The sequence below is a fragment of the Notamacropus eugenii genome, chromosome 1 (genome assembly GCF_028372415.1).
Source record: "Notamacropus eugenii isolate mMacEug1 chromosome 1, mMacEug1.pri_v2, whole genome shotgun sequence".
In the NCBI taxonomy this organism is placed as follows: Eukaryota; Metazoa; Chordata; class Mammalia; order Diprotodontia; family Macropodidae; genus Notamacropus; species Notamacropus eugenii.
Window position 1 is genome coordinate 146,745,145 of NC_092872.1, and position 26,052 is coordinate 146,771,196.

The 26,052-nt window shown below is 35.2% G+C and overlaps 1 protein-coding gene across 2 annotated transcripts in view; it reads left to right on the forward strand.

Annotated features, from left to right (window-relative positions):
* The window catches only part of VPS13C (vacuolar protein sorting 13 homolog C), a 188,637-nt gene that overhangs the window by 156,901 nt on the left and 5,684 nt on the right, over positions 1 to 26,052 (forward strand). The window contains exons 72-80 of one of the 2 annotated variants that reach the window (XM_072616388.1): positions 857 to 996; positions 5,588 to 5,669; positions 6,287 to 6,400; positions 7,247 to 7,322; positions 11,263 to 11,426; positions 14,026 to 14,071; positions 17,448 to 17,571; positions 18,829 to 18,943; positions 23,468 to 23,556. In XM_072616388.1, coding sequence (XP_072472489.1) covers positions 857 to 996; positions 5,588 to 5,669; positions 6,287 to 6,400; positions 7,247 to 7,322; positions 11,263 to 11,426; positions 14,026 to 14,071; positions 17,448 to 17,571; positions 18,829 to 18,943; positions 23,468 to 23,556 — 950 coding nt within the window. Of the gene's footprint in view, positions 1 to 856; positions 997 to 5,587; positions 5,670 to 6,286; positions 6,401 to 7,246; positions 7,323 to 11,262; positions 11,427 to 14,025; positions 14,072 to 17,447; positions 17,572 to 18,828; positions 18,944 to 19,637; positions 23,221 to 23,467; positions 23,557 to 26,052 lie in introns of those variants that run through there. The other variant, XM_072616396.1, reaches the window with a different exon arrangement.

Below are 26,052 nucleotides of genomic sequence, written 5' to 3' on the forward strand. Positions count from 1 at the left end.
ACTATATTGAACTGAGATCTGCTCATCTTTAAAATAAGAAAAAAAATCAGTGGTGTGGACTGTTGATCACCTATCTATCAAATTATCAGTTATTATTAACAATAATATCAAAAATAATAGCTAGTAGTTATAAGGTACTTTAAAGTTTGAAAAGCTGTTTACATAGATTATCTCATTTTATCCTCACTGCAGCCCTGAAAGGTAGGTGCTGTTGTGACCCCCATTTTACAGGTCAGGAAATTGAGGCAGAGGTGAAATGACTAGTAAATAAGGCTATATTTGAACTTGAATCAAACATTTATTTGCTGTGCTACTCAGCTGCCTTTATTGCATCAGTAATTCACAATTTTTAATATTATAATGTAAGGTATTTATCAGTAATTTTTTGAGAAGTCACAGACAACAGAGGAGGCATCAAAATTTTATTAGAGTTGAGCATATGCCCAGTTTTTCTAAAATGCCCAGTGCATTCAGCAGTGCACATTACAACAAATGAATGTCTGGTTTGTTAGGTGGAAATAAAGCATTTAGCCAGTAAGCATGGATGACTTGTAGCTGATTCACTGTGTTATTTCAGCTAGTTACATATGTGTTTGGCTTGTATTCTTACCTATCTTATAAGGAAAAAAATAAGTGTATTGATAAAATATTCGAATGCTCAATAGTTTTTAGATAAATCAGTTTGAAGTTTTATATTTTAAGTGAATTACTATGTAGATTGATAATTTTTGTTGGTGTACTATAGAGCAAATTTTTCTTTAAAAGAAATACAAGGTGGTTATATGTGTAAGCTGTTTTACACAAGGAATCTAATAGATTTCTTTGATTATCATTATTACAAATCATTTTCTTTTAGTTACATTTAAGCCTTTCCTTGGGCTCTGGCAGTGAAGAATCAGACAAAGAAAAACAGGAAATAATTGCACTTCATTCTGTCCACCTGCTGTTAAAAAGCATAGGTGCTACACTGACCGATGTGGATGACCTCATATTCAAGTAAGCATTATTCTCAAATAAACTGAGATCTCAGAAGGCTACATTTTACTAGTTTGTCTTTCTAATGATTAATTTTCATTTATCTGTACAATTCAGAGCACATATTGTGATAACTTGAATTGTTAACTGTTATTACTCATACACAAATATTTCATTCCCTTTTAATCATACTCTTATTTAAGCTGATTTAACTTTCACAGAAAAGGTATGTAGTGGTTGAGAATAGTGATCTCATTTTCTTTAATTATTTTCTTGTTATACAGGCAGCATCATATCTTATTCTAGAAGTTAATAAACATCATTCTAACAACTTATAACTTATAAGGCATGGACTTAAAAGTGTTGAAAATTAGGTTTGAGAGAAATCATTGTTTCTCTCTTACATTAATATCTATTATTGAATTAGGATTAGGGTTTTTCCCCTTTTATGCTTCTTCATTCAGAAATCAGGCCCTGCAGATTTAGACAGTTTACTTTGAAGTACAGGGCTGATAATGAAAGAGAGTGAAAGCTCAGACCTGTTCAAAAAATGAAGAAATTTAAGTGAATTGATGGATTCCAGAAAATTGGGAAAAAGGGGATTCTCCTTTTAGTCTAGATTACCCTCGAGGGGGTGATATCAGGATAGATAAATCTCTTTGAGCAAGACTGAGTGTCAAGGGTCACACCCCCTAGACTCTCATTAGAATAAGACAACCTCATTAATGTTCATATAATATCTCATTACTTGTTAACCAATCAGTGTTGATTACCAACCTCAGAAAAACCCACTCTTCCAAGAGCATATATGGTCAAGTGGGTTCCATCAATGGTCTTTGGCATTCTAGAGTGTCACTGACCCCTTTTATTAATTATTGCTAGCATGATTAATAAAATGGTTAATTACCCAGAACCTGTGTCTCTTGAACTTCATATATGTCAGGTTGTAGAAATTCATCCAGCTCTATTTAATAAACAAAACTATAGAATATACAGCACATGAACTATATCTTAAACCCTTTTCACTCCAACTCAAACTATACTAGGTGCCAGGGTTGTGAAAATGAAAGAAGATAAGTCAACCCCTGCCCATAAGGAGCTCATAATCTTATATAGAGGCTGAGCCATTAACAAAAATAACTATAATGTAATCTCATAGGAGAAGAGAGTAGTGTGAAAAAGAAGTAGCATGGTGTAGTGGAAAGAGGCATGAAGTCAAGAGACTTAAAAGCAGATCTTACCAAGAACAAGTTACATTTTTTGAGCCTCAGTTTCTAAATCTCCAAAATGGGGATAATAATATTGCCTCATGAGATTAATGAATAAATGAATGAAAAAGCATTTATTAAGGACTTATATATGTGTGTATATATATATACATATTTAACACAAATGTTCAAACACTGATCATGGGAGATACACACAAATATACATACATAACAAACATACACATATATTTATCTCTTATTTCTAGCCAGTTACCAAATCCTGCTGGGTCTTTCACCATCATGTTCCTCAGATTTGTCCATTTCTACCTCTGTCTTTACATTTCTTCAGCCCCTTGTTGGGCCTGGAAGCTCATGACTGGAAATCTGTGGCTTCTTGCTATTCTTTTGACCTGTAATTTTTATCCAAAACAATCCCGTATTGAGTTATTTGTACAAGCTTCCTCAAACATCACATTTATTATTTCCTTCCTGCCCAACTTTGCCTGATAAATTCTTTACCTCTCCTTCAAAACCCAACTCCAGTATCTTCTGCTCAAGAAAGTTTTTGTTGATATCCCATATTAGAGGTAAGCTGCTTTTAGACCCCACGAAGCATTTAGTTTTATACCTTTCTAGTACATTTTGTTAATATTGTTTACTGTAGTTATTTGTGTTAGCATCATCTGCCTACTAGAATGTAAGTTTCATGAGACCAAGGATGGTGTCTTTGTGATATATTTAGAGTCTGGAGATCTGGTCCTAATTCAGACTCTGCTATTTAATAAACTATATGAACTTGGTAATTTTGTTTAATTTTGGTACCTCATGCAACTCCTTTTTACTAAGAGACTAACTACATAGACTGGTTGCAACTTGTGATGGTGGTAGTATTTCCATACCAGGATGGTCTTCGTAATAATGAAATACCAGATTCTTATGTTCTAGTGTGCAGCATCATATCGTGTCATGTCACATCATATCATATTATATTAATATAACATTTATATTGTATCAGATTATCATGTCATGGCACATGCCATCATACACTGTCCTGTACACCACATGTCACTGCATGTCAGATCACATCACATTGCATGCTGGTACTGGACCATAGTGCCATCACATGTCATGTACTGTTACATCATGTGTTGTCACATGCCATGCCCTGGGGCAACTTGTGTCATGTCATTTCCTATTTCTTTTTGCATCATATGTCACATGCCAGCATGTGTAGTGCCACACATTGGGTCATGCCATGTGCCCACATGCTGTCATCTCATGTCACCACAGTCATGTCACATGCTCAGTCACGTCATGCATGTTGTTTTATATAATATATTATTTCTGTTGCATCATATTATACTGACTCTATGTAAAATGCTTTTTCTAATACCATCTACTCATCCTATTATTTACCTTTATTTTGTTTGCTCAGGTAGACTGTCATGCCATGCCATGTTGTGCCATGTCATATGGTATCACATTTCACAGGGCAATCATGTGTCACTGCATGTGATCATAGTTCTGTTGCATAGAATGCTGCATGCCATATGATATGCCACCAGTGCCATGTGTTATATCATGTCACATGTCATACCATGTTGTGTGGCATATCGTGTCAAATTAAAATATATAAAAATCTTCAAAAGCTTATTTGTGTGATATATAGATGATCCCTGCCCTCAGGGAACATCTAACATGGGGAGATGAGGACATAAGACATCTAGACTAGAGGTGGGGAGGAGGGGATGTTTTGGTTTGTAAAGTTAAGGGTCTGCTGAGTGGAACTATAGGGTAGTAGAATGATGTACCCTTTCTGAAAACAGTTACACAATTGACTTGATTGTGGTTCCAGAACTGAAAGTGGGCTAGGGTAGTGGGACAGGGGATGAAGGGCTTAGCTGTCAGGAACCTGAGAATGAAATGAAGCCTGTGTAGAGCTGGTCCTAGATAAAGTGAGTGACTGAGACAACCACTAATAAGCAGTCATTCCCCAGGTCAGGAGGTCCAGTCATGAAAGGTTTAAGGCTTCCACAGTTGTTTTCAGAGCTGTGGTGGCTGGTAAGATGGCTAGGAGTTGTTGTTGAAGTACTTAGGAAGCCTTTAAAAAATAAATACTGTCGTTGTTATGAGAGATTCCTGGAGGAATTGATTGCTTCTCACTTGGATGTGGGAGCATGTAGGTTGTCTTCTTTGCTCTGGACTTTGAAGGGAAGGAGGATTTCCAGAAGGCAGACATGAGAGAAGTTTTTCTGACATGGAGGATAAAGTAGACAAATACATGAAGACAAGAGAACAGCTGGTAATCTTGCAACAGTGAATACTGCAGTTTGGTGCTTCTTAAACTGGTCTGGGGTCTCAACTCACGGTTTAAGAAGTACAGGAGGGGTCTTGAGTGCGAAAAGTTTGAATCCTTTCAGAGCTAGAGCACAAAATGCTTGAAAGTGAATAGTGTAAAGCCTGGAAAAGGTCATTTTGGAGCCAGATGATGGAGAGAATTTGAATGCCTGGCAGAGGAGTTCGTGTTTCAGTAGGAGATGTTGAGAATCTTTGAATGAGGAAATGACAGAATCATTCATTAGGGTGATTATTTTGGCAGCAGTGTAAAGGAAGGATTAGCGAAGTAAAAGAGGATAGGTAGAAAGAATCAGTGAGGAACCAGTTAGGTGACTATTGTGGTAGTTTGAGGCCTTAATTTCTTTATTTCCTTATCTGTAAACTCCCCCTGCTCACTCAGTGAATAAGAGGTAGACCCCAGATCTCCTGCCTCTCAGTTCATTCTTATTCCTACCAATTGGAGATAATTTTAATTCTACATTTCTTTAAAAGGTATGGTTGTATCACTTTCTAGCAAATACAGCAACTTAAACTAGGGTCAAAGAATTTCCTCAAAGTCTTTTATGGAAGATAAGAATGATTTATAATTAGCAGGGCAGTTGTTTTCAGATAAGTTAGCACTTCTTAAATGATTGAATGCTTATAAATATTTTCTGAAGGTCTTCTGTTTTCCATGAAGAAAGGGTTCCTTAAACAGAGGTAAATTTTAACCTAGTTTCTCCTTAAATTATCTTAAATGCTATATTAATATAGTCAAGATGAGATTTTCCTATAGAGTTTAGTTCAGCATGTGCTTATTAATGAAGATATATATCCTCAAGCTATAGTGCTTCTTAGGCTCTAGATCAGATTTTATTTCTCCTAATTTTTTTTTGTAAGAATGAAATACTAAAAATGAAATACTTCTAATTTGGAGAAACCCATAAATCTATATGATGGGAATTATCAATTTGTATGGCCGTTCTGCAAAGCCAATTGTTAAAATTTTTAAGTAGTCAAGATTCCAGTTGTATTTAAATTAAGTATCAGTTACTAAGAATTTCAGTTCCTCTGTGTACTTTTTTCAGACTTGCATATTACGAGGTTCAGTATCAGTTCTACAAGAGAGATCAGCTCATGTGGAGTGTTGTCAGGCACTACAGTGAACAGGTAATTTCTGGTTCAAGAGAATATCAAATGTGCCCATTCATTTGCCCAGTAGGCCAAGTGACCACCTAACTATTTACTCAGTACCTTGCTTGAATAATAAAAATACATTTCCTTACTTAACTTTTTCTTTCTCATATGTAATTTTTTTCAATAAAACATTCCTTCAGGTGTTTGTTTTATTGTAATTAGAAGCTGGATAACTCTCAGGCTCTTCAGACTCTAGGGAGTCAAAGAGTAGCGCCTCCTGGGAATAGTTTAAACCTGAAGAGAATGAAGCCCCCATAAGTTATACGAGGGGATTCCTGTACCCAATACCAAAAAAAAGATGGAGGCATCCACAGAGTATCCTGGTAATAAGTCTGTGCTCATAAATGCGTGTGAACTATTCAGGGCTTCTTGGGTGCTACAGAAATAGTATTGTACGTAACATGGAAGTGTCCAGCACTTGTGGCGCTGCCGTCCCACTTCCTTTTGGCTAGGATTTGCAAACATTGTCCCTTCAGCTGGAGTACTCAGACTGACCAGTGTCGTGGTTTGAAAGTGTGTTTCATTTTTTTTCCATTAATGTTGAATAAATAACTGCCGAGGCCTTGCTGACTATTTCTTTTGTTCTTCAGTTCTTGAAGCAGATGTATGTCCTTGTGTTGGGCTTAGATGTGCTTGGAAATCCATTTGGGTTAATTAGAGGTCTGTCTGAAGGTGTGGAAGCGTTCTTCTATGAACCTTTTCAGGTATTTAATTCTATTGGTTTTGACTCCAAGCTTGGTAAAATTGAGTTTCTACTTCACCCTTTTCTCAAACCAAAGTAGGACTTTAAGGTTTAAGGTAATCAATGAAGCATTCAGAGCATTAATCTATTTTGACAGGTTTAAATTTGCTTTCAGTGTTACTTGGACTCTTTAAAGGAGCTAGTAGTAGTACATATCTCTAGGGTAGGCATTCTCAACCCTTTTTGTGTCATCCTCTTCTTTGTCAATATGGTGAAATCTATGTATTTCCCCCAGGAATAAGTGTGTGTATAAAATAAGATACATAAGGTTACAAAGGAATCTGGATATATTGAAATAAAATTGTCAAAATATTAAAACACCACATTATATTCATGGATTGCAGGCTAAGAACCCCTTTCTAAGGACTGTAAGAAAGCAGAGTTAGAGAAGATAAATTGGAGAAAATGAGTTTCTGACATGTCAGATGTGAGTTTATGCTCTGAGTCTTGATATCATTCAGCACTATGTTGCTTCAACTTTCCCAGTCCTCTCTGTTGAAAAGTCTAACTTCAAATGAGTATTTCAGGCAGGAATTGTATATCCTGTGCTTTCTTCCTTGGGGGTATGCTTCAAGTGTGGATTTTAAAGCCTTTGACTCTGTTGTTTGACATTTTTAGTTCTTTCACAAATTTTGACACAGTTGTTTTAAAGGTAAGGATGGTATGACTAACATATGCTCAATAAATTTTCAAGATTTGGGGGCAGTTATCTCTGGAAAAAATATGTATGTTTTTATTAGTCTTAAAAGTATGAAATAGAGGCTCTTTAATCAAAGTGTGAAACATTAAAATTTAATTTTTTGATCAGGGAGCTGTTCAAGGCCCCGAAGAATTTGCTGAGGGCTTAGTAATTGGAGTAAGAAGTCTCTTTGGACACACTGTAGGTATGTGTCATTTCATTTATTCATTATAGTCACTAAATGATATTTTATGATAAAATGTTCATATTTAATCAAACTGAGGTCTCTGTTCTGCTTGTATCTCTTGGTAAAAAATACTTATCCTCTTGCCTTTAAGTGAAAGATAATTTTAAAATAGCTGTGGGTCTTCCTATCACTCAGCTGTCCTGAGTTATCTATTTTAGAGGAATTTGATATGACCAGAAAGATAGCCAAATAGTTACTTAATATAAACTTTTCTAAATCAAAACCTCAAAATAAGTAAATTATGTTAATCATCTAAATTAATATATGTAAAGTGATTTTTAAACCTTAAAGCACTATTTTTATGGTAGCTCTTAGTAGTAGTTTTACTATTATTATCAACTAGGTATAAAGTAATTTCATTTGAATCAGCAAGATAATTAGATATAAAATCTTATGTAAGGTTAAAAGCCCATTAATAAATACTTAGAGCTCTCATCCGGCATTCCTACCTCCAACCAACTCCAAACTTCTATCTCATGGCAATGACCCTGCGCTGGCATGCTCAGCTTCGCGAGACAAGACACACACTGGTTTTGCCCAGTCATTTGAAGGGAAAGATGAATCCTAAAGGATTCATCTAGGGAGGAAGAGTCATAAATTTGGCTTTCATGTTCACAGGCTAGAAGGGAAGAGTGTATCAGATCTGAATCAGAGAAACTTAGAAGTCCAGACTTCTACATCCATTCTCCTTCCCATTTCCTGTGCCACCATGTTTTGCTCCAAAAGTTACTCAGAGAAGGAACCTAGGCCCAGCCAATTCCTTTATCCACCATCTTGAGAAAACTAATATCATATAGCAGCCTTGTCTCAGGATGTCTTCACAGCAGTGAAAAGAGGAGGAGCTAAAAAAAGTGAAGAGGGTTTCCAAAGGCAGGTGAAAGGCAGTATAAGAGAAAGGCTGAAAAGACACAAAAGTCAGGAGAGCCTAAACTAAAACCCAACTCACCAGAAAAATCAACAGAAAGGATCATGAAGATGGAAGAATGATTAAAACAAAAGAAACAGACATTTTGAACAAACGTTATAACATAAAGGAAAAAGCCACTTGTTGAAAACTGTTGAAAGAAAGAATCCTGTTGGCTCACCGAAGCTCACTGGACAAGTGAGAACTTCCAAAATGGATTCAAAGAGAAATAAAACTTATAAAATAAGACATTAGGAATAAGTTCAGGCCAGAAATTAGTTTTAAAAATATATTTAAAGAATACAAGCAATAGAACAGGAAAAAATATAATATATGATAGACTCTAACCAAAGGACTACAAGAAGAAGGTTTTGCAGACATGAAGACAACAGACTTAAGTGATTACACGAACTGATTACAAAGCAAACGACCTTTAAGACCTGTAATGTACAGAAATGACTTAAGGGTCGTAGATTTCCCCAGAGTAATACCCCAAACCTGTTCAGAGCTTAATGAATATAAACAGTGCTTAATTGTTTAATTTAATTGCTTCTAGGTGGAAAAAAATGTTTCAGATTCCAAGGCATGTAATAGTTAAATTTAGTCATTTCAGTAATAGAAAAATTTTGCAAGTGGCCAGGACAAAGATCTGCCCATAAGGAAAGACAGTTTGACAAACATATGGTTATTACACATTCATAAGAAACTGACAGAGAGTATGGAGTAGTATATTTGAAAAAACAAAGGCCCTCTAGCTGAGTCAGAATAATATCCTGTCAACCTGATCCTAATCATCATGAAAAAAGGGCTTAAAGTTTAAGACATTCCTCCAGAAGTAAAGAAAAAGATGAGCAAATGTTCATCTTGCAAAGACCCCAAATGACAGAGGCAAAATAAAAGTAAATTTGCAAATTTTTAGAAAAGGACTAATAAGATCAGTTGTCTCATGTTCGTTTTTTAAGATATATGGGGCAAAAGAAAGAACAAAGAGGAGCCACTGAGGGATAAAAAGGATCTAAGAGTTGTAACAGGTAAAGCTGAGCAGGGGAAGGTGCCACTGAAGAACATTTCCATGGAGAGGAAGTTATTTGGGGAAATTATACTCTTTGGAAAATCCACCTTCTCTGAAAAAGAGTTGTACAGCATCCTACCCCAGGCCAGGGAATCTGATTAGTAGAACATACAACTAGAGCTCCTTGATGGCAGGGACTGTTTGAATTTTGAATCAGTGAGAAGAATCTTTTGGGATAAAGGATCATCATACATAGCAGAATAAGTGCTTGATCATACTTTTAAGTGTGAATTTAAAAAGAGTTTAATAAAACCAAATAGAATGACAGAATGGATACAAAAACTACATCTAATGATCAACTGTACACAGTAAATAAATGTGAAAAAAAAAGAGATAGGCACAAAATTTACTGCGTATCAATTTAATCCAAAATGCAAGAGTTATAATTGTCCTGTGAGACAAAACAAAAATAAAAACTGACAAAATCAAGGGATGAGCAAGGAAATTTCATTGTGCTGCAAGGAAGCACAGACAGTCTACCAAAATAAATAAACTTAGAGAGTTATCACTGAAATTCATCAAGGAAAAGTTGTCATTTGGAAAGGTTGTGTTTGTTCTTTGTTCTCCAAGAGGACCATGACATCAGGATGATGACATACTTGCAGTTGACTTTGATTTGAGTGAGGGAGAGCTGTGCATGGTCACCAGCCTTACTTTCTTCTCTTGAACCATCTGGGTCCAGTGGCCTGATATTCACCAGGACGAAGAATCAGGACCCAGGATGCAGTGTGAGACCCTGGCCCTTTCAGGCTAAGGTCTTATCACATTCTCACTTTGAGTGGGATACACCCATTCAATGAAAAGGCTTCTTAAGTTACTCAAGAGATGGCCCCTTTAGTCAAGAAAAAAAAAATCAAACTACCATATGATAACAAATATAGATTTCAGAGTTTTGCTGGTTCTTGGTAATTCTCACAGGGATAGACAAAGGAAATACAGAATGCAACCTGTTGGAGAATTTTGAGCCAAAAAAACTATGGCATCTTCTGAATGAAATCATTAAAAAAAAATACCTGTTGTCAGTGTCACATAGCACTTTAATAATAATAAAAAAAAAAAGAATATTGCAAGGCCAGAGAAATTATAAGTGAAAGTTATGAGTGAAACATAAGTGAAAGTTAAAAAGCAGAAATACTAAATGTTTTTTGTACATCTAACCATGTAGAAACCTCAGCAGTAAAAATTAGTAACTAATACGGTACACAAGCAAAAGACGCAGGCATCATTGGAGACAGTGATGGCATCCTGAATAATGAATGGATCAAAGAACAAAGCAACACTAATAACTTTATGTAAGAATGATAAAGATAGAGAAACCACTAAAATGTTTAGCATGTAGCTAAAATAATTTTCAAAGGAAAAATACCTGACAGCATATATTACAAAAAATTAAATATGAAAATATAAAAATCAGAAAGTAAATCTAAAATAAAACCAATAGAAATCTTGAAAATTAGAGGAGAAAATAGATAAAATGGAAAATGAAAACTATAGAATAATCAAAACTAAAAACTTTTCTAAAAGATTAACAAAATGGATACATTTGCAGCTAAAATGATTAAAAAATAACAGGGCAAAAACCAAAATTAACGAGATGAATATAAGAAAAGAATATAAAGATGAACAAAATGAAGCCACAACAAAGAAGAAATAAAATTATCAGAAACTGTTTTGAATAGTTATATGCCAGAAAAACTGAGAATTTAAAAATAATGAGAATTATCTGTAAAAAATATTTTAGATTATTTTTCTTCCTAATGAATTTTTCCTAATAGTTTAATTAATTTTACATAATGCTAAATATGAGATAGTCTTGAAATAATCACTTCATATTAAGTAATCATATAGTACCATGTAAGGAGCTATGACTTCCTTTATGTGTGTGATTAAAAAAAAACAAGTTTTCATTTTATTTATGCTAGGAGGAGCAGCCGGGGTTGTGTCCCGAATAACAGGCTCTGTTGGGAAAGGCTTGGCTGCAATTACCATGGATAAGGAATATCAGCAGAAACGACGAGAAGAAATGGGCCGTCAGCCTAAAGATTTTGGAGACAGCCTGGCCAAAGGGGGAAAGGGCTTCCTGAGGGTAATATGTTCAATATTGAACTTGCTTCTTAATGTTAGTTTAATAATATGAAGAGAACAGGAGAAATTTACATTTTGTGTGTAGGTGTTAATAAATTAGAATTTGTGTTGGGAAATGATAAAGCTCAGTTTGACATAGCACTTGTATTGTATACACTACCTACCTTTTTTAGTCACTTTCTTCTTGAGGCAAGGACTGGGTGTTTATACCCTTTAACCAGGCTTTGCTAAAATAATTGAATTTTAGAATCAAGGCTGAGTACATAGCCATAACCAGTATACTTTTTGCTTTATTTTAAGTTAATGTTTCATTGATTCACTGAGGGTGAGACTAAGTATGTGGTTTATTAAAATTTTAAACAATTTTGCTTGAACAGTTTTTATAGAGTGGAAGGACTTCGTGAAAACCAAGTTTATTGTTAGTTGATGCATCAAATTGTGTTTATGGGAAAAGGCTAGCTGTAGGATCAGGTAAAGCCTGGATTTATGCAACAGCTCTGATGTTTGCTGATTTGATCTTGGGCCATTCATGTGGCCCCCTCCAATCCTCACTTTCCTTTTCTGTAATATGGAATGTTATAATATTCATAGAGTTTTTTAAAATGAGAAGCAAGCACTTTGTCAACTTTTTGATGTTACTCAGATGGCAACTGTGGTGACGGAGGGACTAGCACAGAAGTGAGGGGTTAGGATTATTAGGGATGATTCCAAAGTACAGAATTTCAAATTTTCAAGAGGTATATATAAAGAACACGGCAAGAAACAAAATTAACAAAATTAAACCACAACAGAGAAGAAATTGTAGCTCAGTTTGAGGGAAAAGTTTCAATTTTTACATCTGCCCACAAACAGAAAGGGCTGCCTCAGAAACTAATGATCTATTTCATCTCTTTTCACTAAATGAAGTTGTATTTAGATGACAGCACTGTGGCAGATAGGATTTTGATGTTATTCATGATATTACCAGATACTAAACAAAAAAGGAACAGCAGTCAGGTGGATGGTAGTCTGATGTCCTTTGTAATGGGTATGTGTCCTAGACAGAAAAGTTCATATCATGAACAGATTAGAGAAATAGGCAGAAATCAGTTCTATGAATAAGAGAAAAGTCCAAATAAGGATTAGAGAGGATCACAGAAAATAAAATTGGCAATTTTAATTATACAAAATAAAAAAGTTTTTATATAAGCAAATATAATAAAGCTAAGGTGAAAAGAGATTGGGGAAAATTTTTGCAGCAAATATTTCTAATAAAGGTCTCATTTCCAAAAGATGTTGGGAAACTGATTCAAAAATCACAAGAAAAAACCATTCCCCAATTGATAAGTAGTCTAAGGATATGAACAGACAGTTCTTAATGAAAGAAACCCAGACTATCTATAGCTACATGAGAAAACATTGCAAATCACTACTAATTCGAGGAGTGCAAATTTAAACAATTCTGTGATTCTACCTCATGCTTCTCAGAGTGGCAAGGAGGATCAAAAAAAAAATAATAAACAGTGGAGGGTCTGTGAGAAAGCAGGTTTATTTATGTGTTACTGGTAGACTTGGAATGATTGCAATTATTGTGAAAAGTACTTTGGAATTATATACAAAAATTACTAAAGAGTACCTGCCATTTGACCCTAGGCCTGTCCCCAAAAGAGACCAAGAAAGAACAAAAAGTTCTTTTGTACAAAAATATTTATAGAAATTCTTTTTGTGGTGGAAAGAAGCCCTAAAACTAAAGAGATGTCTATCAACTGAGGAATGGCAAAATAAGTTATGCTATATGAATATGATACAGTCCTTTTATGATGTAAAAAAGGAGGAAACTATATGATATCAAAAAGACGTGGAAAGACACATATAAACTGATGCAGAGTGATGTAAGTAGAATCTGTACTATATATTATATTATATTATTGCATCGGTATTATAAAAAATAAAACGGAAGAATGAAATGGGCAAAACCAGGAGTGTAGTTTAGACAAAAACAATACTATGAAAACAACTCGGAAAGCTATAAAAATTACAATCAGCACAGTGGCCGTTCGGGATTCCAAGGATCGATTCCAGAGCGTGATGAAACATAATTATTACACAGAAGTAATGGATTTAAGGTTCAAAATGACAGACATTCACATTATATCATATATGTCATATATAATACAGTCACAGTCATTGGAGTATTTGTTTTCCATGACATAAGAAATTTATTTTTCTCTTTTTTTCAATGAGGTTGGAAGTAGTATGAAGCAAAATAGATTTGTTAATTTTTTTTAAAAATAAGAGAGTTGACGAGGTGCAGTGGATGTGAAATGTTGAATGCTCTTCAGATAAGATTGCTATGTTACTAGTTTTCCTTAACTGTTTTACTTTATTATGAAACCTCTCACAAAGTTTGATATTAGATATCAAAATATCAAAGATCTCATTTTCATGTGGAATATACTCAGTAATACCAATGTATCCTTAAATGTTAGCAGCTATATTCAAATAATAGCTGTTAATAAAATAGGTACTTAAAAATGAATTTAATATAGCAGCAGAGACCTCTAGTGGCCATTTAAAATTAAGACAAGTTTAATTGAAAATATTACTGATTTCTCTTTCAGGGAGTTGTAGGTGGTGTGACTGGAATAATTACTAAGCCTATGGAAGGTAGGATGAAAGTATTTCTTTAATGAACCATATTAGAAACACTTTTGTATTCTATGAGCAAAACAAATTCACTTACACATGATCTGGATTGAATTACTGACTGAATACTGGTGCCAAACTGAGAATACTTTGAATATTGTTCTCATGCCATGAGCTAGAAATTCTATAAGCACACACTGGTAGTTGATTCTAGTGATACATATTGTTACTGCTTCAGTTACTAAAATAAAGATGATAATGCATAGGATTTTGATAATTCTCTTCTGGCTCATCTATTCCTATTTCTTTTTTTTAAAATTTATTTATTTATTTAACTTTTAACATTCATTTTCACAGAATTTTGGGTTCCAAATTTTCTCCCCTCTTGTCCCCTCCCCCCACCCCAAAACCCCGAGCATTCCAATTGCCCCCATCACCAATCTGCTGTCTCCTCTATCATTCCTCTCTGCCCTTGTCTCCATCCTCCCCTCTGTCCTGTAGGGCCAAATAACTTTCTATACCCCTTTACCTGTATTTCTTATTTCCTAGCGGCAAGAACAGTACTCGACAATTGTTCCTAAAACTTTGAGCTCCAACTTCTTTTCCTCCATCCCTCCCCCCACCCCCTCCCTTTGGAAGGCAAGCAATTCAATATAGGCCAAATCTGTGTAGTTTTGCAAATGACTTCCATAATAGTCATGTTGTATAAGATTAACTATATTTTCCTCCATCCTATCCTGCCCCCAATTACTTCTGTTCTCTCTTTTGATCCTGTCCCTCCCCATGAGTGTCGACCTCAAATTGCACCCTCCTCCCCATGCCCTCCCTTCCATCATCCCCCTGACCCTGTTTATCCCCTTATCCCCCACTTTCCTGTATTGTAAGATAGGTTTTCATACCAAAATGAGTGTGCATTTTATTCCTTCCTTTAGTGGAATGTGATGAGAGTAAACTTCATGTTTTTCTCTCACCTCCCCTCTTTTTCCCTAAACTAAAAAAGTCTTTTGCTTGCCTCTTTTATGAGAGATAATTTGCCCCATTCCATTTCTCCCTTGCTGCTCCCATATATTTCTCTCTCACTGCTTAATTTCATTTTTTTTAAGATATGATCCCATCCTCTTCAATTCACTCTGTGCACTCTGCCTCTATGTATGTGTGCATGTGTGCATGTGTGTGTGTGTACTCCCACCCAGTACCCAGATACTTAAATGTTTCAAGAGTTACAAATATTGTCTTTCCATGTAGGAATGTAAACAGTTCAACTTTTATAAGTCCCTTATGACTTCTCTTTGCTGTTTACCTTTTCATGCTTCTCTTCATTCTTGTGTTTGAAAGTCAAATTTTCTTTTCAGCTCTGGTCTTTTCATCAAGAATGCTTGAAAGTCCTCTATTTCATTGAAAGATCAATTTTTCCCCTGAAGTATTATACTCAGTTTTGCTGGGTAGGTGATTCTTGGTTTTAGTCCTAGTTCCTTTGACTTCTGGAATATGATATTCCATGCCCTTCTATCCCTTAATGTAGAAGCTGCTAGATCTTGTGTTATCCTGATTGTATTTCCACAATACTTGAATTGTTTCTTTCTAGCTGCTTGCAATATTTTCTCCTTGACCAGGGAACTCTGGAATTTGGCCATAACGTTCCTAGGAGTTTCTCTTTTTGGATCTTTTTCAGGAGGTGATTGGTGGATTCTTTCAATATTTATTTTGCCCTCTGGTTCTAGAATATTAGGGCAGTTTTCCTTGATAATTTCATGAAAGATGATGTCTAGGCTCTTTTTGTGATCATGGCTTTCAGGTAGTCCCATAATTTTTAAATTGTCTCTCCTGGATCTGTTTTCCAGGTCAGTTGTTTTTCCAATGAGATATTTCACATTATCTTCCATTTTTTCATTCTTTTGGCTTTGTTTTGTGATTTCTTGGTTTCTCATAAAGTCATTAGCCTCCATCTGTTCCATTCTAATTTTGCAAGAACTATTTTCTTCAGTGAGCTTTTGAATCTCCTTTTCCATTTGGCTAATTCTGCTTTTGAAAGCATTCTTCTCCTCATTGGCTTTTTGACCCTCTTTTGCCAATTGAGTTAGCCTATTTTTCAGGGTGTTATTTTCTTCAGCATTTTTTGGGTCTCCTTTAGCAGGGTGCTGACCTGCTGTTCATACTTTGCTTGCATGTCTTTCATTGCTCTTCCAAGTTTTTCCTCCACCTCTCTAACATGATTTTCAAAATTTTTTGAGCGCTTTCTGAGCTCTTCCATGGTCTGAGCCCATTGTGTGGGCTGGGATACAGAAGCCTTGACTTCTGTGTCTTTCCCTGATGGTGAGCATTGTTCTTCCTCATCAGAAAGGAAGGGAGGAGAAACCTGTTCACCAAGAAAGTAACCTTCTATAGTCTTGGTTTTTTTCCCTTTTCTGGGCATTTTCCCAGCCAGTGACTTGACTTCTGAATATCCTCTTCACACTCACTTTGCCTCCGGATCCTCCCAGCCAATGCTTGGGGTCTGAGACTCAAATGCTGCTCCCCAGCCTCAGGGCTTTGGGCAGGGGCAGGGCTGGTATTCAGTGTGAGATTAAGTTCAGCTGCTCGGGTGGAGGCAGGGCCACCTGATGGGGCTCAGTTCCCTCAGGGGGTTTATGCAGAAACCTTCAACAATGGATCTGGGCTTCTGCCTGCTTGGGGAGCCCTGGTCTGCTCCCACCTCCGCTGCTGCCTCCCGATGGGGCCTGAGTTATGGGGGCACCCCACTCCCCTCTCGACCTGCCAAAGAGACCCTCTCACCGACCCTTGTCACCTGTGGGTGGAGGGACCCTCGCGGCTGCTGGAGATTCTGTCCCTGAAGCCTGCTCGGATCTGCTCCCCACTCGGATCTGCTCCTCTCGACAATGGGTGGCCAATGCAGGACTGGGCTGTGCTCCGCGTCCGCAGCGTGAAGAACCTTTTGCGAGAGGTTTTCAGGCTCTCTGGAACAGAAATCTCGTCTGCTCTGCTGTTCTGTGGCTTCTACTGCTCCAGAATTTTTTGGCAGTTCTTTTTTACAGATATTTTATGCACTGTGGGTTCGGAGCTAGCGTATTTGTGTGTTTCTACTCCGCCATCTTGGCTCCACCCGCTATTCCTATTTCTTAAAAAAGTGGGGTAGGGTGGAAGGGTTGCTAATTCTTCATAAAGAGAGGACATTTCCTAATGTCTTCTTACACTTTCCACTCTAGGCTGGACTCTTAGGAGCCTTCCTGCATAATGAAACTAAATTTATATCTCAGAAAGCTCATTTCTAAAAGTTTGCTTCATTAACCACTTCATTTTTTTATTCTACATTTTGTGGGTACAGAGTTGTGTTGTATTTTTTAACCAATCAAGAACTCAGTAAGTAAAATAAGTTTTATTATCTTCTTGTAATCTGAAGGAGCCAAAAAGGAAGGAGCAGCTGGATTCTTTAAAGGAATTGGAAAAGGGCTTGTAGGTGCTGTTGCTCGTCCAACTGGTGGCATCATTGATATGGCCAGCAGTACCTTCCAAGGAATTCAGAGGTAAAAAAAAAATGTTTTTCAGGAGAGGGTGATTTCTTAATAAGGTTTTTAAAATGACTGATTGTGCACAGTGATATGAACAAAGGTCATCTAGGCCAAAAAACTTATTTTTTATGAGCTCATGTGTTTAAAAATGAAGCCGAGGAGACTCGGGCAATGAACCACTTCTTTTATTCCTGTGTGTAGTTATTAACCAATAGGGTTATAGCTAAATAAACCCTGAATTTACCAGTATCCAATGCCTAAAGAAGACTAGCTTTTGTAACAAGTAGCTAAATATATTAACAAATAGGATTTTTTATACTGATGTCTGAATATTTTAATATATGTAAAAAATGCAGATTAAACTGTGACAATACCTTTGGTGCAAGGACTGGCTTAGCTTCTGATTTCATCAGTATGGGTTGCTCCTTCATCTTTTAACAACACAAGCCTTACTGATTGGTGACATACAGTCCTACAGATCCCCCCCGCGCACTGAGTGTTGGGTGATCTGCCCAAGGTCACACAGGTCGTAGGCATCAAACATGTAACTTGAATCCATATCTCCAACTAGGAGCCCAGCTCTCTGTCCATACGCATACTCTCTGTCATGGTAGCACGGTGTTTTAGTAACCTACTTGTTCTGTTTGTTTGCAAAAACATACTTGAGCATACCATTTCGAGGGACTTTGGATTCAGCTTTTCATGGTAACTAAAGGGGAACCACCTCGTCTGTGTTATAGCCAGTATCAATGCAGACTAAGTGAAAAAGTCAATAAAAATATATTTTGGGAAGGAATATATACAGTGCTCAATAGCTAGTTCATCTGTTTCTTTCGTGGTGTTTTTATTGGTCTATTGAATGTACATGACTTTCAGGATTCTTTTTAGTACGCTAGAATCTGTATGTATTCTTTATTCTGTCCTTCCTGTTCATCTTTTCTGTAGTTCTTTATCCATTCCCTTTTAAAGCTATGTTATCTTTTTATTTCATTTCTAAAGACTGTTGGGGTTCAGATTAGAATAGGATATTAATAAGTCCTGTAGGATCATTGAATTTAGAACTGACAGAGGCCATTGAGTCCATCCTGCCATGAGGCGACTGAGCCACAGAGTCAGGCAGCATGCATTTACTAAGCACTTATTATGCACCAGGCCCTGTGACTTGCCCAGGTCACACCACTGGTGTCCAGGGAGGGGATATGAACGTTAGTCCTCCAGACTCCAGACTCACTATACAAAATGTGTTTTATTATTACCTCTTTGTTCATACAGGGCAGCAGAATCAACTGAAGATGTAAGCAGTCTGCGCCCTCCTCGCCTGATCCATGAGGATGGAATCATAAGACCATATGACAGACGGGAATCTGAGGGTCATGATTTATTTGAGGTGATTGTTACGTTTTTTGGTCATGTAGAAGTTATGTCTCTTTTTTTAGATTTCAAGAGAGTTTTGTGTTGTGCTACATTCTTTGAGTTGTTCTAGCAGTTGGCCCCTGAGTACTGGATTTCTCTGAGGATTGATTTAACATAACACTGTGAATGGGAGCTCTAGGCAGTTGTCTACTTGGAAAATCATTGCTTGGACAGGGAAGGTTCCTGTTGGAACTGCAGGATAGGAAACAGTTTGGGGTGGGCGGCTATTCAGTTACTGAGTGTTCATTTGTGTTTCATGCTTTTTTTGGTATCACATTCTTATACTTTAACTGGGCATTTTGAATTTCACATCTTTTCTTTCTATATATCAGATTGATTTAGATTTTTATGTAAATATAAATTCACTCAGGTAGGGTGATGTAGAGGAAAGATAGTATAACATAAAAACTTTTTGATCCTTAGAACATATTTTAGACTATTTTTCTGACTTTCAAGCTTTATCTTTATTATGTGTTGTCTGACTGTCTTGCAATCTACCCTTTTTCTTCTCCCCCAAAATAGGAGAAATTGATTGCTAAGAGTTTTGTCCTCAAAAGAAAGTGAATCTGTAATGTTATTAGCCTTAGTTTTTTTATTGTAAGTTACTGTGCTTTTTTTTTGCATGCTTCTAACTTTATTTTCTATCTTTCTTTTTTCTGCCTACACAGCAAGAACTGGAAGTAGAGGAGTAAATATTTCCCATACTACTACTTGGTCTCATCCTTTAAAAATACTGTGGTATTAATTTACTGCCTTTGGAGTGTTTAGATTGAGGGTCAATTTCAATGAAAGGTTCTTGAGACCCTTCATTTCTGTTGAACTTTTAAGTATTAGTCTAGAGGCATTTATGCGCTAAATACAAGATGTTAACACTCCTGATATTCCTGCTGTTATGAATGCAACACTAAGAAATGGTTTTGAAATGCAAAAAGATGCAGTAAAAAAGTTTGGATTCTTTAATTACGTGGGGAAAACCTTATTCAAGTCCCAAATGACGTGCTTTTGCTTTCCAAGTTTGGAATTTTCAGCTTTTCTAACACTCTAATACTTCAGAATAGAAAATACAGATCACTAGAATCATTGTTCTTTTTCTGTTAACTCTGAGGTCCTAGCACTTTCATTACACAGCTTTTATTTCCCAGAATGTCCTAGATTTTGTTGATCTGTGGGATGTCATCTTGGGTTCCTGTTTTAATAGTGAACAACTGATGAATTACAGATCAATTTGTGCTAAGATAGGTAGCTAAGAAGTAGAGTAAACACTGATCTCATCACATTCTGCCTTGTTGACTTCATAGTGATCACAGCGGTCCTTTTTATACATATAAAGTAATAAATAACTATGTCTTCATCTTTTTTGCACACAAGCTTTTTCAAAATGAACTCAATTTGGCACAGAATGTTTATGTCAGAATCTTTGGTCTTGACTACTGTAACTGCATATTTTACTCCACTTAAGAAAATTATTTAAGTAGTACCTGTATATACACAATTATTTATGTTTTACAAACCATCTATGGACTTTTAAGATGTTTAACTTTAGAGAAATTTATTCTCTTGCCTCACATGCAACTCCTAACAATTTATGCTAATATATCTCTATGAAAATTAACATCTAACATAAGGAAATTCTGGGGGTATTTTTCCTAACTTTCTTTTGATGTGATCTGGTCCTATATGTGATTTTTGTTAGAAGAGAAGTTGTTGGCTTTGAGCCACACAACCTTGTTATTATGCAGTGCAATTTTCTATATACCATGTCACTGTCCAGAAAATGAGGCAGCGTCTCCTCCAGCATCAATAGTGCTTTCCCACATTAAAAAAATTAGACTGAAATTTTAAATGAACATTGATATGATATGTGGTGCCTCTGTGTAGAATGAACATTCAGATCTCAAATCTTGAGTTGCATTATGTGTTGTTTTTTTTTTTTTTTTTAAGATTGTTACCCAGAAAGGGCTCTCTTTGATAGGGCTTGAGAAATAGCTGTGTATATGTATATTCATATAACTTTCTATGAAAATGATGGACACAAATTAGGGCTATAGTCTTAAATCATGCATAAGTTACTCATTTTAAGGTAAAATGAATATTTTCTTTTTCCTGGGTATACTGAGGTTTTAATGGAACTTTGGAAATTCCTTTATCTATATGTGTTTTACCTTATTATTTATTTAATATTCTAAGTAATCTTTATGTTAATACATATTATCTAATGTTTCCCTTCTTTATATGAGTGATAACAACCACATAACTCAGAGGCACTTTTTTTTAAGTTCTAGGTAAATAAATATGTTTTCCTATTTGATTTATCAGTGGGTTTGTTACTTTCATTCATTAGCAATATATTACTTACTCATTTATTCTAAATCCTCAGATTCTACAAGATCCCTTATATTAATGTAAACAGGAAGAGGACTTGATGACTTCATAATAGAGTTGTTAATGCTTGTCCTCTAGGGAAACCAGAATTTTCTCCCTTGTTCATACTATAATGATCAGTCAAGTGGCAAGCATTTGAGTGCCTACTGTATCCTCAGCTGTACTGCACACGATCTCTGCCCTCAGGGAACTGATGGTACACACACACACGTATATGTACATATATAAAATAAGCATAATAGAAATGAAGCGACTAAAGTACAAAGAAGTCCTTAACAATATAGTCCTAACCCTAAGTTTCAGTAGGTCGTCTACCAGCCATTTATTAGATATTTCTCATGATTTTTATGTTCTGTTTTCTTCTCGATATATTATTTTTGCTTAGTGAGAATGATTATTGATTTTCTCACATTGATGGGTGTCAACTCCTGTTACGTATTTTAATCCAACTTAAATAGAACGGATTCTTCCAGACTACTCTCTACCCTTTGGATATTACTTATTTTGGCAGTTGGTCACCAACTCTTCAGGGGCAACATGCCGAAATACCTTCATTTGAAATATCTAAATGCTATAGTTGTTTTTGTTGTTGTTGAATTTCCCTTTTCACTTAACAGCCATTTAATTTCATTCTCTCTCTTATCTCTCTTCTCTCCTTCCCTTTTACTGGAAAAGACAAAAGGAAAGCAAAAAACCCTTATAATAAGCACGCATAGACAGGCAATAAATTCTCACCTATGCCTGTGGAATTTATTAAAACAGAAAAGAAACTGCTTTCTGTTTTGAATACAATGTCACATATTTTAAAATTACACTTAAAAGTTTTCTTGTTAAGCTAAACTGCCAATATAAAAGTTGGAGTAGTAAAGCTAATATTATGTCTATAAGATAGAAAATGGTTAGAATTTAATATACATTTTGATTTGAATGTAACTTACATTTATATTAAATTTGTGTTTCAAAGCTGAAATTCAAGTCTAGACAATTACAGTAACTTCTCCAGTTAGAAAAATTAGCACAAATGTAAGATGATTTTATCCAAGAATTGGTATTCAAGTGAATTTCTAACACAGACTTTTGATCTGACCCATCTCTGAAAATGGATTTCCCTTCTTCCTGGCTGGAGTTTTGGATTACCTAAGGATGAGCTTGGACCAGGCATCTGAAGAATTGAAATTTAGAAAATGACATAAGAACAGAATAATTTTGCTGCCTGTTTATATAATGTGTTTCTGTGATATTTAACTTGTGCTACATGTGTACAAATTGTTAAACTGTTATTTGCTAGCTAACTACAATTCTCTGTATTTTGAAATCAGTTACCTCACATTATTTTCATAATACACATGGAAATGCTGATTAATAACCTCAGTGATAACTTGATTATTGAAGAGACTAATTTGTCAGTTTTTAATGTGACTGTGCACATATTACATGTAACAGTGACTTTGAAAGAGTCTAGCAGAATATGTTTCTAATGTATTTATTGTTTCTATTTGGATTGCCTTATGTTTATATTTGTTTTTAGCAAAAAAAAATTTATGATAATTGTTTTAAAATGTTAGAAATTCTATGTTCTTATTAATATTGTCATTGTACTTTTTATCTGAAATAAAATGGAATAGGTTAAATATAATCCTGCCTATGTAGAATCTACAATGTATCTGTTATTATGTAGTTATAAAGTAATAATGTATGTTGCCTTTTTTGCATTACAGGGGGAAAACATCCCCATATACAGCCATTTCCCTGTTGTTTGGAAATATAATCCTATTGTGCTTCCTTTTCATATTTTTGGTATTGTGTAATTTGAATTTAATTAACCCTTTAGAACAATTATTTATTAAAGCTGAACAAAATTTATTTTAATTGAAATGGTGCTAGTAGACCATTAGTAATATTTATTTGTATAGACAATAAGGAAAATTGATTGGAGAAGAGGATGGGCAGAATTTGTTTCTAACTTACTATGCCAGTATTAGAAATTTAGATTCTGTTTGTTGGAATTGATGTTTCAAATCTAGAACTCTCACTGTAATTAATGAATCTACTTTTCATTATTAGAGATGACTATAAACATATGCTTCCAGTGTTTGAGTCTTTTTTTCTTTTTCAGAATCGCATAAAAAAACTGGACAGTGAAACCTACCAGTACCACTGTGCCATTCCTGGATGCAAAAAGGCAAATCTTATGGTAACAAACAGGTAAAATGGCATTTTTCAAATGAAACTTAATGTGTACATAAAAAGGAAAATTTTGGAAGGATAACTAGTTGGCTAAGTGAACTTTAAAATTTAAATAGAATTTAAATAATTTAAAATATAAATAAATCAATAATTTAAGAAAATTAAAATGTTAAACAATAATTTAGATTCAAATTAAACTAATAATTAATTGATTTTAATTAATGAGTGTCACCTTTAGAGATCATTTAATCCAACCCCATAATTTTATTGAAAAGAAAATTGAAGTTTAGACAAGTTGAATGATTTAACCTAGGTATCATAACTAATCAGTGGTAAAACTGGTTCTGAAACCTAGGTCTCTTAACTTGAAATATTCATAAAGAGAGTGGCTATAGTATCACATTTAAATATAAGATTATGTTTAGAGTACCTGGTGTTCTCTTTTACAGGCTAGTTCTGTTTCTTTTTATTTGTGCCCTAGAGTCTATTAAATCTTTATGAGACAGAGTTCCATTTTTCTGAGATAAATGGACAGGAAAACTCTTTTTTTCTCCTTGGGATTAGTCTCAGTATCCAACTTTGGAGAATTCTTTCTAAATAATGTCTTTCAAGTTTTCTCGATAACATAGTTCTGTAGGTTCAAAGTAGAATAATTCCAGAAGGCAGAATTTGCATGAGATTCCAGCTGCCACTTTTGATGAATCCTTGGTGAGGATGTCTAAACTTACCAACTTTTTCTTAGGTTCATTTTGTCCCCTAATGCCTTAGTGATTCTTGCATTCTTCCATATTTGTACCATCGAAAGTTTACACCAAGTGCCACTTCCTATACAAGGCATTTCTTGAACTCCCCCATTGTTACCATGCCTTCTAACTCCTAGAATTACTTGGTAGTTCCTTTCTGTTTGTTTTTCTGTGTCTATTATTTCTCTCTATTGGAAGTAAGCTCTTTGAAGGCAGGGTCTGTTTTTATCTTTTGCTTTCTGTCAAAGTACACAGTTCATCAGTTCTCTGCCTTGAGATGGATGGCATTTTTCATCATGTCCATGAATTTTTTGGAACTGTCATAGATCATTGTATTGATGAGAGTAGCTAAATCTTTTACAGTTGATCATCATTACACTGTTGCTGTTACTGTGTACAGTCTTGTTTTGCTTCTGCTCCCTTCATTTGTCTCCCCAGGTTTTTTTTAGCCCATTCTGCTCTTCCTTTCTTTTAGCACAATAGCATTCCATCACATTGTACGCCACAGCTTGGCCAGCCATTCCCCAGCTTATGAGCCTCCCCTGTGTTTCCAGTTTTTTGCAGACACAAAAAGAGCTACTCTAAATATTTTTAAAACAGGAGACCTTTCCTTTTTTCTTTTGTCACTTTGGGATATGGACTTAGTAGCAGTATTGCTAAGTCAAAGGGCATGCATAGTTTTATAGCACTTTGGCTATAGTTCCAAATTGTTCTTCAGAATGGTTGGACCAGTTTAAAACCCCACCAGCAGTGTAATGTGCCTATTTTTCCATAACATCTCTGACATGTCATTTTCCTCTCATGTTAGCCTTTCTGATAGGAGTGAGGTGGAACCTTAGAGTTGTTTTAATTTTTATTTACATTTAATTTGCATTTCTCTAATTTAATTTAATTGCATTTCTCTAATATTTAGTGACTTAAGACATTTTTTTCTGTATAATTATTGATAGCTTTGATATTATTTTTTGAAAATTGTCTGTTCAGATACTTTGATTATCAATTAGGGAATGGCTCCTTTTTTAATAAATTTGATTTAGTTCCCTATATATTTGAAAAATGAGGCCCTTTTTTTATCATAGAAGCTTGCAGAAAGCTTTCTTTCCCTCTTCTCTTCCTCCTCCCACCCCCTAGTCCTTGCTTTCTTTCTAATTTTGGTTGCATTCGTTTTGTTTGTACAAAAGACTTTTTAATTTCATATAATCAAAATTATTTATTATGCCTTTGGTGATCTTCTTTATCTCTTGTTTGGTCAGAAACTCTTCCCTTATACATAGATCTGACAAGTAATTTTTCCATGCTTCTTTATTTGTTCATAAGATCGCCCTTTTTGTTTAAAGTATGTTCCTGTTTTGACCTTATCTTGATATATGGTGTGAGATGTTGGTTGATGCCTAATTTCTGCCAGACTGTTTTCTAAGTTTCCCCAGTTTTTGTTAGATAGTTTTTGCTTCACATGCTTGAATTTGGGGATTTATCAAACACTAGATTATCATGGTCATTTGCTTTTGTATATTTTGTACCTAAGCTATTCCACTAACCAACCACTCTGTTTCTTAGTCAGTTCCATATTGTTTTGATATGTAGTATACAAAGTACTTTGGTACTTCTAGGCCACCTTCCTTCACATCTTTTTCATTGATTGTTGTTTTTATTATTGATATGGTCAGATATGTGTATAATTTTTCCTAATAATGAACCAGCCCTGCATTCCCGGTATAAATTTCACCTGATCATGTGCTAGTATATCTTTTGATATGTTGCTGTAATCTCC